Raw genomic sequence first — 15,540 nt, forward strand, 5'->3', positions numbered from 1 at the left:
TTATTCCAAACAGAAGACTTTGAGATTATATAATTTTGTAAAATATATACAGGACAAATACGGACCTACAAACTGTTCAAGCTAGCAACTTAGAAAGACCCTGTGTCAGTGTTGTGCATAGATCTTGATCAAAGGTTATGGTGAGTTTAATCTTGCCTTATTTTATCTGTCTAAAAACTAGGCCAGCTGCACATAGTTGAAAGAGATGTATGTGTCCAGAGGGCTGTTTATCCCATCTGCCTTGAGCTGGAACGGGCTGACCTGTGGCAGTCCATGGACTACTGAAGGATCCTATTTCAGGACTTCTAAAATTAGGTTCTGAATATGAAATGAAAGGAAAAGGAAAGACTCCATTTTCAGAGACACAGCTGAATTCAAGAGTATTATTTCAAATACCTACAATTAATGTGAAAAGAGTACAGGAAAAGAATGGTTTTCAATTAAGCCTGGACTTATGTAATGTTTTTAATGGTATTACACTAGGTAAAATGGAGCTTTAATATTCTCATTTTTTATAAGTCTTCTTAGAAAGATGGAATTGCTAATGGCTTTGAGCTCTAAGGCACAACTGGTGTAGAATTGATGTAAAGTAAAAAAACCTGAAAACTAAACTAGACTCAGTAAATTTTTCATGCATGTTTGTCAGTGAACTGCAACACCTGATGCAAGATAAGTGCCTCTTCTTGCATCTAACTTGAAAACTCGTCTTGGGTAAAAATGCTCAGGATGCTGAATCGTCTCAGAAGTTTTACACTAAAGTACAAATGCAGGACTTATGGCAGCCATTTCATGTTGGCTGTACAGGCAAATTTAGGGTGACTCTCCCTAGGGAGAATAAATGGTCTTCTACAATACGGCATTCTAGAAAATCTACCTGCAAAAATATTTATTTGAGATTCAACATAGCCCACAGAACTGCACATTTTGCTTGTCAGTGACAGTTATATTTCCTGAGAATATAAGATGAAGGGTTTTAATTGATGACTAAGAGATCAATACCATCAGGCATGAGGTTAAAGTATTGCCTGTCTTGAAAACAGACCTAACCTTTTCTGTAAGGGTTCTTGTGTATTACACTGAGAAACAGCAAGGGTATTGATCACCTTTTTAGGACTGATGAAAAACATCAAGGAATGAAAATTGTTCAGTTACAGAAAGGATAGTAAATAGAAAATTGGGTAAGGCTACTCCATACAGGTGTATGATGCGTGATAGAAGTATTGATACCTGAGTAATGACTTGACAATTTTGTTTTATGGCCCTTGCCTGGAATAACTATTCTAGAGCAGGTAAAATGTATGAAAGGCCTTTTAATGGAAGCACACCAGTTCAATATTCAATGTAAAGTCTTGCAGGGATGTGCAGGTGACATAATATTTCCGGCATGGGTATAATCTTGGCACCTAAGCATAAGCTGATCCAATAAAGCGTGATTTATGACCAGACTGAGCTGTTTTGAGGTGAAAGAGTAGGATATGACTTACTTGGCTTGTAGGGGTATTGCCTGTTCTGCACTGAGTTTGCTGAAAGGCACCTGAGGCTGGAGAAGGGTCTGTGGTACTTGTCTGCATTAGGGCTTCCAAGGATACCAATTGTGGACAAAAATGAAAATTCAAGTGTTGCTACTAAACAGAGATGAGAAAACGTACCAGGCAAAGATGGATATTTGGGAGACACTTAACCTGGTCCATTTGAAACCCCTTTAACCTATTGCAATCGTGCTGGGGAAAGAGACCGTTTAATACCTAGAGGTGCTCTGAGATGGCAGTGCAGTGCACGATAGCATGAACCGAGGAAGCAGAAAAACTTGCATTCTCCATACGCTCCACATCTCTTCCAAAAGCTGCTGCTGTTCAACAGGAATGATGGCCTTAGAGCTGTTATCTGCTTCTTCAACTGAATGTACCTCAAGACAACCCACTGTGGTGCTAGGGCTTGGACATGGAAAATCCTGTGATGTTCTGAAACAATGTGGTGGGATGACATTGTCTTTGTCACTGCTTTCCACAACCCTCCAAATGCTGAGACTAATTGTTCTGCCTCACTCATCAAACCACAGATGTGGTTTTGGAACAATGGGACAAATCAGGAGCTGGTGCAGACCTTGTTTCCTGTTATGTTGAGTACATCTAAGCACAGACCGTGACATTTAAGAAGGTAAGAAATCTTTGGGGCTTACCTCATTATGGACCCAACCAAGGGAAATTTACCCCTGTGAGGGGGTATAGTTCCATAGTGGGCCATGAGGTTTCTCAACATGCATTGGGACTTTGACCTCTTTTTCTTTATATCTAGGATCCAGATGTCTTTAGGAGCAGAAGAATCTGACCCCCTAGATGAGACACTCTGTCAATGGAAATTCCCTTCCCTCTTCCAATTACTTGCAAGATAAGCAGTGTAGGTCAGTGAAGAGCAGTCTGCTGGCATGCTGCATGCTTAGGAACAGTAAGAGTGGGTGTTCCTGCTAATGTAGGATATGATACTGATTTTTTCTGTTTCCTATTCTGAGATGTAGTTTCAGGGTCTCATGTTTTTCCCCCTGCAGGTAGAACACCTAGATGCCGCTTTGTAGGAAAGGTTCGCCTTGCAACAGAGAAAGATGTCAAGTACCTCCCTCCCTTTCCTTTTCTTTCTCACTTTCTGATACTCTATTTTTTTAACCTTGTATTGTATAATAGCCTGAAGTTGTGTTTCTTTCTTCACAGAAACTGTGGAATAAACTTTCTTAGCTCCTTACAGCTTGTGGTTGGACTCTGTTTGTGTTTACTCTCACCACCAAGTTCTGACTGCACACACTTCCAGCTGAAACTTTTGGACAAAACCATAGTCAAAAACATAGTCAAACTGTAGTTAAAACAGCATATGCTTCCTGCTGTATTTCTAATTTGACTTGTGAGCTGTGCACATTTTCAAGGGTTTTTAAAGCAGTCTTAGATTCAGACTGCTGAGGGTCAGGTGATGTTTTCCCCTGTGAAGCATTTGCTGACTTTACAGCCTGCAGTTTTCTGAGATGCTCCTCATGAGGGAGCCACCTCCCACTCTTTGCTGCCCATTCGGCAGCAATTGCCTTCCTGTCCTTCACCTGAACTTTTCCACACACCCTCTCTCTGCCATGGGGAATTTTTCAGATCCTTCTGTCGTGCTAGCCATAGCGAGGAGCAGTTTGCAGGGAAATGGTGAAGTGTGTGGCAGGGGAGCTGCAGTACATTGCAGGTGCTGGACCCACTGGCCCACATCAAACCTAGCTACTGGTTCCCAGTTAATGCTGTTCTCCAGCATCTGTAATACACCCCTCTTTCTTTTATTTCAGCATGGTAAAAACAGACATTTTTTTCCCTGTGTCTGCAGAGGTAGTTTTATACTTTTATAAAAGATAGGCTTCTGCAATCAGATTTTATGGAAAGCTTGCTTTAATTCTTTGCTCCAAACCTGAGTGCCACTTACCAGCAATTTCTCAGCAGCAGATATTACAGTGAAATAACAGCACAATTAATTTCTTTCTTACAGACAATGTAATTTGAGATGCGGTACAACCTATTTTTTATGTGAAAGACTGTTTTTGCATCCTTTTTCTTCCAGCTTTCCCAATAATGTCAGAGGGCTTTACCCAGGTCAAAGGCTTTCTGTACTCATAGTACTCAGTCTGTACTCTCTTTTATGTCATGATGTTCTGCAGTGTGTGTGTATTCTGAATACTATATTCAGATTCTGAATCAAATGTGGAGGGGCAGGGGAAGAGGGCCAGTTGTAGTGAGATTAATCCAATATCCTTTCACAATGGTGAGACAAAGAAATGTTTGTTTCAGAGCTTCAAAACTGACCTTATTGTAATCTGTAATTTCAGTTGATTGTACCCATTACTTATTCAGGTACATGGGCATCAGGATGCAACATTAATAGTTAGAAATGGATATATTTGTGAGGGAAAAATCAAAACAAATACTGCACAAGTGAAATTTTAATTAGGAATAAAACCCTGCATTTTCACTGCAGCACTATTTCTTTCCTGGCTATCTTTCAGCTTGGAACAGCCCTCAGTATCCATGTACTCAGTCTACCTTCCATGAACTCAAAACAAGTACGTTGAAGGATGAGGATTTATGAGTACAAAAGTTGTTTTTTTTTTCTTTTATGTCTTCCTTATCTTTATCCTTTTGAACCACGGCCTTGTTTTAGAGGAGAATGTGTGCAGGGTGTATCGGATCAGGCCCAGTGCTTACGCTGCCAATTTCTTTGGGTGGATCAGTGACCAAGGCTCTAGCAGAAGTGTTCAAAGGGTAGCCACATGGAAGCTGTGTGTATGAAAGACCTGTGCTGTATTGTAGTGGTTGCTGCAGCACTGACTCCTTTAGTACTGAGGCTAAGAAACCATCATCTGAGCCAGCTGTACCTGCTCGGACCTTGGATCTATGTAGCCTCAAATCCTGTCACTGAGGGTGGATCACATGAGGTGTGAAAGGAAGCGTGACAAACAGGAAAGGACTCCAATAGCCTGTCCTCCACCATAGTCTTTCAGCAGTCCGTGGCTTGGAGACATCCTGAATCAGACTTTGTATCCTTGGTGTTTCACAGATTTCAGTGGCTATTAATTCCACAAATTTGTCTGGTTTGCTGTGATATCTGCAGCCTCCTGCAGCAATGAACCTGATAGTTTGACTAGAGATCTGTCTGTTATATGACAGTAATAGTTAGAGACCTCATGATGCCTATGTCTTTGTTTTTGCAATCCAATTTCAGACAAAAATCAACAAACAGATGCAACACTGGAGTATGAGAGGGAGAATAAAAGGGGTAATGTGAGGCTTTGCATGTCAGCTAAAACTTCCACATCAGTATCTGACTTCATTTTCCAAATATTCTGCCTAAGGCCTCTTTCTCAAACTGTGCATCATTTCTTTCAGTTTTTGTAGAAGTGCGTGATATATGTGAGGTTGGCTTCTCACTGCCCTCTGCCAACCTATCTGAGCCCACAACTCCTCCTCCATCAGGAGAGGTGTCACAAGGCAGGACCACAGGTAAAGGGGGTCACGTAGCACTTGCAGCTGTGCAGTTGGTAGCACTTTAAATGCACCAAATACTTTCTTCCAGTTCCCTTCATCTCCCATTTTTCTGAGGCTGCACACTTACTTTTCAAGGTGGACAAATGTACAGTGAATTTTCAACCCATTATCAGAAAGTTATTGCCATACTATCCATCAAATTGGATCAGAATATCAGAACACCAACCAATACCTTTATTCAAGATGCTGAATACCTATATAGTGAGCAGCTGACAGTTCAGGTTTCTCCTGATACCTTCCATCTCCTGCTGCACAAAACTAGAGTTTGTGTATCATCTTTCTCTAAATGCATAATTCAGAATAAATAAAATCCCAGTTTTTCACTGACGATGTTGTGCAGCAATTTTGCTCTTGTTGGTATATTTTGTGGAACTGCACCCTTTCTCTTTCAATGATGGCCTCAAGTTGCACCAAGGTAGTTTAGATTAGATATTAGGGAAAAATTCTTCACAAAAAGGGATGTTGTTGAAACAGGCTGTCTAGGGCAGTGACAGAGTCATCATTCCTGGAAGTGTTCAAAAATGTGTAGATGTGGCACTTGAGGACATGGTTTAGTGGTGAACATGGTGATGTTGCTGGGTTGATGGTTGGACTTGATCTTAAAGGTCTTTTCCAAACTTAACAATTCTATGATTCTGTGACAGCCTTCAAAGGATCCAGGTAATCTATCTGGACTGGTTGAGCACCTCCAGTGCACCCTCTATTTTCTCAGTCACCAAAAACTTCAGTATGAAATAATTTCTTCAATCTATTAAAATGCCATCTGTTCTAACAAGCTACTGAACACAAGTATTTAGTTTTCATTTCCTTTCTGGGAAGCAAGGTTTAACCCATTTGTTTTGGTGGGTGATGGTTTGGGGGCAAGTTTGGGTTTTTTTCAGTCTTGGAACCTGTTTGTGTCAGTTAAGGCTGTTTTGAGATCAATATAAATGTCTTCTTACTTGCACCTAGTCTGAATGTTCTTCTTGGTTTGCTCTTTGAGTTGCATCTGGATATTTAGCAGAACATCAAACTGCTGAACCATTGAACTCCCAAACTGATCTGGACACGTCTCTGTGCAGTCTCCGGGCATACTGCAGCCCTGTATCTAAATCCATCCATTACCCTTTTATCTCTTGAACAGAGAGCATCTGTGACCACTTCTTCTCCAGTGTATAATCATTGTCTCATCGTCACTGAATTGTTGGCTGGCACTAATGATCACAGACCTTAGGACAAAAATATCTTCAGGCATATTTGCAACCATGGAGCAGCCATAACTTGGTTTCGTTTCACAAGTCTTGCAGGCTCCTGCCCTCTTGGATGTGCAAAGCAACATAGAGCATCCCTGCCTGCATCCATTCCTCACCAGACATTGATATTATAGGGGGACACTGTTCACTGTTCCAGGGATAAAGTGTGTAGCACCAGGAAATCTGGATAGGGCGTGAGTGTCTGTGTGCTGCAGTCTCAGGGTGTGCAGAAAGGCAGAGTCACCCTCCCTGGCCTGGCTACCGCTGTGGGCAGGTACCACTCAAACACTCTGCCTTCTGCAGCCAACGCTGCTTGCCCATTTCATACTCTGATCCAAGGTCTAGTGGCATAAATGGGATGTAATCAGGGAGCTACGTTGACTCTGGAGCCTGCCCTTAGACATGTTATTCTCCTGGGGTGCTTCCATGTGAATCTGTCTGCAGAAAAAACAGCTGAGAGTGGAATTGATAGAAAAGTACTGATATTTATTACCACTATTGAGTATCTTCTGCATGGTAATATATTTCACAATTAATTTCTCCATCGCCTTCTTTTTTAAATAGTTTTGCCAACTTCTCTCTTTCATTCTCTATTTAATCTTCTATTTCTACATATTAAGCAAGGAAAGTAGAGACATGCAGAAGGGGAAAAGAACTAAAAAAGAAATGAGCGTTCTTGAAAATATCATTCCTTTGTTAGTATAAAACTGTGCAATATTTGAACTGGTTCACTTTATTTTAGCTTTTCAAAACAAGATTTTTATCTAACAAAAAATATGCCTTGTTAAGATGTTTCAGTTTTTTTCCTAGAAGAAACCTGTGATTCCCTTTTCTCTACCTGAAATGTGACATGATCAGAACTTCTGAAGCTCTATCTTAGCAACACTTCAAAATTACTTTAAAATATTTTTTTCCAAAATTGAACCCTTGGGAAGTGAACACAATTCCAGCACATTATTGTTGAACAGTTTTTAGCAGATACCAAGTCTTGTACTCATCTCCAAAAAGCTGGACTAAATTAAAGAGCCTTTTTTGCTGTGAAGAAAAGCTGTTGGAAAACTATTGATAAGTCTTTTCCATTCTCTTCAGGAGTGCAACTATTTAATTTGGCTGCTAATCATTTAAATGCCTAATCAGTGAATTTTTCTATAATCCTAACTTGTATTACAATTTGCAACCCCAGGCCCTTGATCATTTGTAGCTTTTTAACACATATTCACTTCTCCTGGAATGTAATACATCACTTCCTTGCCTCTCATGTGTGCATGAGGAATTAAATTGTCTCCTGCAGGTGAGCAGGGAGGCAGAAGGCAGTTTCCTGGAGGCATTTGGGTTTTCCCACCCTCATGCCTATCTCCATGTGGCTCTGGACAGTCTGTGAATGCCACTCCCTGTTCATCTCCATGTACAAATCTCTGACACAAAGTAATTCCACTGCCATTCCTGAGTCATGCCCTTGGAAACGGGACATCTGTAAACACGTCCTCATCTGGATTCTTATTTGCCTGCCTGTAACTGCTGGTAGTGCCTCTGCTTCTCCAGGGAAGGAGGATTGAGAACTGTGTGAAGTTCTTAAATATTCATCCTTCTGCTTTGGAGGAACTGAGCTGATGTCAGTGTTACTGGCAAAAATTAATTTTATAGTTCTATCTTCTTATTTTTATAGTTCAATGTTCTAATCATAGCTATAAATTAATTAAAGTCTTATTCCTCTTCAACCTTGGAAAATACATTGTGGTAGTAACCCACCATTTTTGAGCAAATCACAGGGGAGATAATCGATAAACTAGGAAGAGTACTAAAAATCTATCGTGTGAACAATTTTTGGCATTAAGTAAATCTGACAAGGAGACTGGCTGGTTTGTACAGTGGTCAGTGATGTGTTCCTGCTAGACTCATTGGTCCTTTTGTCTTTCCATGTTTATCTGATGCAAATATATTTTCTGTTTCTTAGGAGAGCACTCATCTCATGGGAAGAATAAAACTCGGCAACTCTTCACATCTCAGCAATAAATATGTAAGTTCATAGCCTTTGTTTTCCATCCCATAACATTAGTGATTGTCAGTCCCTTTAATACTTTTTAGTCTCAGTATTGTGCCACATAACTAAAAAAAAGGGTTAAAAATGCAAACCAAAAAGAGCAATGACTTAAGTTGGCAGCAGCCTCAAGGAAAAATGTCTTAAAGAAAGCTCAGCTTGAGCACACCATCGTGACCAGATTCACAGGCAAACTGAAGAAGCTTCCAGCTCCAGAGACAGACCTATATAGGCAAGAGCATGTGACTTTAACTGTTCAGCATTTCCTGGATGTAAATCCCTGAGTGAATTTTCTTTCTGTTTGTGTGAGAAAGAATAGATTTTTAAAGGCAGATACCTATTAAAAAAAAATATTTGGTACCCAGAAATTTTTTGCTCCTTTTTTTTTCCATGAAAAATCTGAATCTTTTTCACTTCATGAAAAAAGCCAGCACTTTGATTGAGGTAGTTTATTACCTCTTGAAATCCTTGGTGGTTAACATACACAGCAAGTGCTGGATGCTATTTTTATGTGTGAGAGGGCAGAGAGCATCAGAGCACCTCTGAAACCCAGGTTTTGATGTGGGCACTGCATTGTCCTTCATGTATGAAGCTTTCTCAGGCACCACAATATCCACTTCCCATGGAGCTGCTTCTCTCGCTTGTGGAGAGCTGTGGTCCTTTGCTGAGGGAGAAGGAAGCAGCTGTGGGAAGGGTCCTATGTGACCAGGGTAGAGCAGGAGGTAAGGGAGAAGGATGCTCTGAGGAGCTGGGTGTCCCAGCATGTGTGGGATGGACCCAACAGAGGCTCTGGCAAAGCCCAGCCTCCCACCAGCACTGTAGGATGAAGCCCCTCTAGAATGGGTCCCATCACCCTCCACTGAGAAATACCTGGCTGACCAGAGATGTGAGGAACATCTTTGATGGTTTTGACCTATTCTCATTTCCTCTAGCATGCAGAGACCGAGCTTTCCTGATGCCAATAAAAAGGACAAAATTACCTCCTTTGTTCCTTGAATTAGAGCAGCAGAACGCAGTTTTGCCTACATTATTGAAAACCCAGAGGTGGTTCAGTATGTGTGGATGCAAGACAATGGCCTGGACAATGAATTTAATCCTTATTGTCTAACCCATATTGGATTTATTCTGTGTCTTCCATTTTAGCTTGCTCTTATGTTCCTGAACAACCTTACCTGGAATAATAATCCTGAGATACTCTTGTCATTTCAGATGTGAAGCAGCCTGTTTTATCACGATATCCAGGAACATCCCACCAAAGTTGCATTTCAATGGGAAATGTGGAGCAGCTGAAGCTTTTTACCATCAGGGCACTTGTGTTAATGACCAGGTTTTGACTTCTAAATCTCAAGCATCTCCTTTCCCTTCTGGAAAGACATGTAATTTTTTGATGGCTTAATTACTGGTATATCATATATATTTATTATTTTCACATATAGTAAAAGCAGGGAAACAGGTTGAAGAGAATGTAAAAAGAAGAAGGGTGAAGATAATGTAAAAATTAGGTGATGTTTGCATAGTAGCTACTAAAAATGTTTTCTGCACACAGAGGAAGGAATATGTCAGTATACTTTGTTGAACTTATGGTAGCTAGGGATCTTTTAATTGTATGTAGCAGAATACAAACAGGGCCTGACCCTTGAAACAGGACTGGGCAAACAGCCACTATGAAAATTAATTCAGTGTTTTCCATGAGACTCCTCACTGTAGCACATGCTTTGCTTGTCACAAATGTTTACAGGGTGGGATGCCCGGCTAAGATGCTGAAGTGTGTGCTTGTTTTCTGTGAAGGGAGGAATATACCTTGCACTGAGGCTCTTTTAAATTCTGTAAATTACTGAATATAATCCTTGTAATGTAGCAGGCAATAGTTGGTTTTCACCTGTTCCTTGGCTAATTGCATTATGTGTGCTACAAATATGACTCCCATATAGCCTGGGGCACACAGTGGGAATCAGCAAGGGAAGCAATTTCACAGATGAACCTTCGTCCCTGTGTTCTGAGTAATGCATTGGATTCCTGTGGGTTATTGAATAACTCTGGAAGTTTAGAGAGTGTTTCAAGTGCTAATTACAGTAGCTCTTAATTTGTACAGAGCTGGCAGTTCCAAAATATCAAGTAGTGCTTCTATCTGCATGTACCCTACCTTTCTAGAACTATAAATGTTTGAAAGTTATATTACTGTGAGCATCTGCTCAGTCTCAATCCACTGACTGGTAGCATTCCAAGAATTACTTTTTTTTAAATTGAAAATTGAAAGAAGACAACTGTTGGTCTAAGTGTAGGACCACGATCCAGGATGATCATCTAAGTTTTGTTACCTATTGATGCAACACTTTTGAGGAACTTCTCTCTCCAATTTCCTTCTCTGAAATATTAAAACTTGCCCAGCATTATGGTAAGAGACTGAGCAGATTTATTAGTTCATGTCTATAGACAAATCTGAAAAGTGTTTTTTTCCCTGTGCTTGGCCATTGCTCTTACTTCCACTTTGTTGGATCTGACAATCTTCTGTCTTAGTGGCACCATGGAAGACTTTTGATGAAGCTTGATCAAAGATGGGGAACAAACAAGTGTCCATGCTTCAGCTGAACTTACGTGGTTCATTCAGGTATTCCTGGATCACTTGTGTTCTTCAGGAGCAGAGGAGTCTTGGATGCCTACTTTGGAAAGGTCAGGCCATCTGAAATATGCTAGTTGGCATCTACAACTATTCTGGTTCCTGATTGATGAAGTTTCCTTCAAAAAAAAAGCAGTCACTGTGGATTTTCATGTTGATTAAAAACCCAAGATATTTTGTGGTATGTTGTACAGTGAAAGGACAGTAGAAAAAAGCAGAGAAAGATTGTGAAATACCTGTTTGTGTTTTTGTGCAAAATACTTTCAGAAAATACCATGTTGCGTCAAGAAAAAAAAAATGTACTGCCTATTAAAATGTATTATCTTTATTAAGTAGCTATCCTTTTCTGTTTGCAGAAATGTAATCCGTTACCCGTGTCTAGCACAACTATTGTCCATTACTCCACATTCCTGTATCACAGAATGAGCTGGACCCTTTCTGACAAGCCTGGAGAGCAGGCATTAGATATTCTGGGCATGGTGGTGGCAGGAGCGCCATGAAACCTTGCAGAAGGCATGCTGGAGGTGGCAAGTGGAAACTCCTCCTCATTACAATCAGTGATGGGGAGAGAGCAGGCCTCTGCAAATCCTGATGCTGGAAAAGTGAAAAACACCAAAACAGGGAAGGTGTTTGGGCCCTTCATGATAAGGGGCACGGCAGACAACCAACTCATCAGAAGGCTGGGAAACATCTCTCAAAGGGACTGACTTGTGCTGAGTGTGTATCAAGTAAAAGAGGTGAGTTTAGTGGAGAGCGGAAATAAGAGCCTGAGATCCTCTTAACCCCTGAAATTACAAAACTTGTAGTAAAGGGAGACATATGAACTTCCATGCTTGTTAAAAATCACAAGGGAATTAATGTTGGTATGAAGGAGAGAAGACAGATTTGCTTGAAGGATATCTGTAAAGCACAGAAAGGATTTGAAAGAATATTTGGGGCACTTCTGCAGGGCTGGAGGTGCTGGAATTGGCTTTAATGGGAAGTGATGAACTGTCTGCAGAGAGAGCTCAGTATTTAAAGAAGTTACATGCAATGGATCAGGTAGATGAAAAAGAAATGAAAAATCAATTCAGGTTGTCTGGCTCAACAGCTCCACTGTAATACATGTCTAAAAGAGCCACTACAGTTTTTCTAGCCACTAGTATGGCAAAAAAAGCCCCCAAAAGTTAAAGTTGGTTCTCCACTGTGAGTTTCGTCTGTATGAGAATACCAGGAAAATGGATCTATATTTGTAAAAGTCTTTTCACTAAAGTTTGGTTAAATCCTCTGTGGACAGTCCTATTTAAATTTTGTGTTCTTCAGCTTCTGTGTCCTAATTTGCTAAAGCAGTAAATGACATCCACTTCACTGTGGAATGAACATGCCCACAGAAATGATATTGAACTGGATCTGCTTACAAATTAGTTCAGCTCGTGAGTTACTTGTTGAACAAGTTTGTAGGTCGAGTATATAATTCTGATCTACATGTTACAATCCAAGACTAAAGAACGTATTTGGGTGGCAAAGACTTTGGGGTATCATTAATCACTGCCAGCAAAGTGTGCAGGGCTCAGTTTTGCCAGGAGAAAGTGTTTTCAGCACTGCTTATCTCAGGCTCAACTTGGGAAAGCAAGTCACTGTTTTCAAGCACAGAAAAGTTTCCCTGGGCTCTTCCCAGAGTCTAACCCTGCTCAGTAAAAAGCTTTGCAATATTTTGGGAGTGACCAGTTGCAGCATGCTGGGATTTCGGACCCAGCTCTAAACAAGACAAGTGGGCACTGAAGGAAAAGAACCAACCAAACAAAAAACCCCATGTGGCACAGTCTATTGACTATTGGCTTTCTACCCTAAGATGCTGTATCAAGTAACTTATCTGACTCACAGACAGAAAAATGCTTTTGTCATTATTTACAGGGAAAAGGTCTAGAAATGAGAAAAACAACATAGAAAAGTTGAAAATAATTATTTCTAAAAGGTAAATGCTGAAGAGGTAGGCATGAAATGCTTTTCAAGCACAAGCAGCTTATTAGCCTTCTAAGTACTTACATTTTATTCTCACACGTTTGGCCGAGGGCCTCATGTTGGCTGCTTGTGAATGGGCCAGTCTTCTGGGGTTTATTCTGCTTATTGGATCACAGGAATGATTCTGATCCTTGACACTCCATTGTTTGTGGACAGAATTATTTCACAGGCACTGCTCAGAAAGTTGTTTAAATGAAAAATATTCCTTGGCCTGTTTGTTGTGGGAAAGTTGTATGGCCTGCCAGCAAGGCTGTTGCAAGGGAAAGCAGTAGCCCTGTCAGGATACTTCACCTTCCATAAGCCCCAAAGGCACCTGTGGTTTTGGAATGACTCCACCCCACTGAAGAGGGGTGAACCATTTCACTGCATACCAGTGCACAGTAGACTTAGAGAAAGGCATAAAGCACATCAGTCTCACTGGCTCGGGACAGGGAGGCCATTGGCAGCATCTGTGACACTCCTTGGTTGTCAGCAGCCAGCAGATATGGCTTTTCTGCAGTGCCCTGTGGTGACAGCACTGCCTTCACAGCCGTCCCCTCAATTTCTGGGCAGAGTGCTGGCTATTGATTTGCTGTTGGATTTCTGCAGTGCTCCTGGGAGCTCACTCACCAGCGCTGAGTGAGCCTGGCCTCAATGCTGTGCCCCGGCATGCTGGGCATCTCCAGCACGCTGCCTGCAGCAAAGCACTCTCCTCAGGACGCTTTGAACATACATCTCAGGACCTCTCTGGCACCATTAATTACGGCCCTCAATTTTTTCCAATTAGAACCCTATATGTAATAAAATAAAAGAGCTTAAAGATTGCTCTATTGATTTCCAGTTGAGGCAGCTTTCCGTTTATAGACAATCTATAAAACACAGACTTTAATTAACCCTGGTGAGTGCAGCTGACATGAAATGTCAATACCCTCAAAATTTTCAGCATAGACAGCTGAAGGATCTTCTCAGCTCCCTCACATCCACTCTGCATGTTCCCTGGGTGGAGAGCCACAGTAGAGGCACTTCCCTATCAGGCTGCACTGGAACAAGGACAGAAACCTCTCTGCTACCACAAACATGTTTATTGCTGGCTGTGCTGGCCGTGCCTGTGGATGTGCCTCTGTCTTTGCTTCATCTTGAGGGCTGGACAAGACCTTAAAGGTCCCTTCCAACCCAAATCATTCTGTGATCTTCTCCCCCCATGGCTTTGCAGGTAGGCAAGACAAAGACCCACAAGTAGCCTGGTGGTGGCCTACAAGGGACACCCAGCAGGTCCTGCTGGGTCCTGGGGACCCTGTGCCATGGTGGGCAGCTCTGGGGCTGTTCTTCAGGCATCCACAGGTAACCCCTTCGTTCCACGGCTGTCACATTGTGGCCGCTGCGCTGTGCTGGGCCTGTTCCCTGGAACAATGTCCTGTAATTTAAAGGTGTTAAGCTGCATAGAGCTTAGTCTGTTATTTGAGGTCAAAGCTACTGAGGTGCCTCAATAGGGTAGCCTCATCAAGAGTTCTGATGCACTTCAGGACCTGCGTGGGTGGCAAAATTCCAAAGAGAGGAGCAGCAATCAGGACCTCTGGCTGGTCAAGAGTGAAACACAAACCTGCCTGTGGGAAACTGCCTCACTGCCTTGCATGGAGGGGCTTCTGTAGCAGCAATGTCAGCTTTTGGGGCCACATCATGGCACTCAAAGGAGCAGCACTAAACAGTGCAGCTACAGAACTCAATACCACAAAAAACCACGCTAAATAAAACTGGGAAGAAAGGTAGTGCTATGTGGGCAAGGAGCATTTCATCGGTTTCCATCTCTGCTTTCCACAGAGCATTTATTTTCTCCAGATTTGGTGCTTTCTGATAGAAAAGCAACTGTGTTACTGTGTTCTTTAGTATTATTAACAACTTTCACCTTTCTCATGTCATCAGTAGGACACTTCCCTGGTCAGGGCTGCTGTTTTTCTAATGAATGTGGCTCATTTGTCTGTTTCCCTCCCTCCCCGCTCTGCTTTTTGTCTGCTTGCTCTTTGGGTAGTAATTTGATGTATTGAGCTCTCACCACCTCCACTGCCCCCGGGGCTGAAGTTCTGACAATGCTAAACAGTTAAAATGCAATGCAATTAGAGGCAGTACAGAACAGCAGAGAATAAGCCAGCAAAAATTCAGTCGTGCATAACGCTGTGGAGACTGTGTGGCTGTCAGTCTCCAACTCCAGGAGATAATTTGGGCTTTTTAAGAAGCAATAATTGAGCCTTTTGCATATGCTGCGGTTATGAACTAGTCAAAAGTCTGTTTGCTCTGCACCCTGGAGTACCAGATGGATTGGATTGTCCCTGCAGGTCTTCGGGGGCTGCCAGCTTCATACTTCAAGACTTTTCTAGCTCCTGTACTTGTAAGTTGTTCTTCTGACAACTCTTATGCATACAAGCACCTTGTCTGAATTTAGCTGGCAAAGTGAGGAAGGAAGGGTGAGGAAGAGCATACCAAACTAAATCCACATAGCTTGGGGAGTTCAGAGCCAGAGCTGAACTCTGCTGCCACATCATCCAAAGAAAAGCTGCATGTGAGAGAGAAAACCACCTCAGACCTTCAGCCCTCAGAGTATGGTAAGTGCTGTGTGCT

General features: G+C 41.8%; 1 protein-coding gene across 5 annotated transcripts in view; it reads left to right on the plus strand.

Annotated features, from left to right (window-relative positions):
• The window catches only part of LOC138100939 (endomucin-like), a 59,569-nt gene extending 48,290 nt beyond the window's left edge, over positions 1 to 11,279 (plus strand). For 2 of the 5 annotated variants that reach the window (XR_011146975.1, XM_068998768.1), the window contains 2 exons: positions 8,247 to 8,309; positions 9,540 to 11,279. Coding sequence is in view for 2 of the 5 variants with exons in the window: in XM_068998768.1 (XP_068854869.1) it covers positions 8,247 to 8,305 (59 nt within the window). In the remaining 3 variants the exon portion in view is untranslated. Of the gene's footprint in view, positions 1 to 181; positions 755 to 2,059; positions 2,158 to 2,295; positions 2,402 to 2,545; positions 2,737 to 8,246; positions 8,310 to 9,539 lie in introns of those variants that run through there. The other 3 variants (XR_011146973.1, XR_011146974.1, XM_068998767.1) reach the window with 3 other exon arrangements.
• Positions 11,280 to 15,540: the final 4,261 nt, after the last annotated feature.

The sequence above is a fragment of the Aphelocoma coerulescens genome, unplaced genomic scaffold (assembly GCF_041296385.1).
Source record: "Aphelocoma coerulescens isolate FSJ_1873_10779 unplaced genomic scaffold, UR_Acoe_1.0 HiC_scaffold_171, whole genome shotgun sequence".
NCBI classification, from domain to species: domain Eukaryota; kingdom Metazoa; phylum Chordata; class Aves; order Passeriformes; family Corvidae; genus Aphelocoma; species Aphelocoma coerulescens.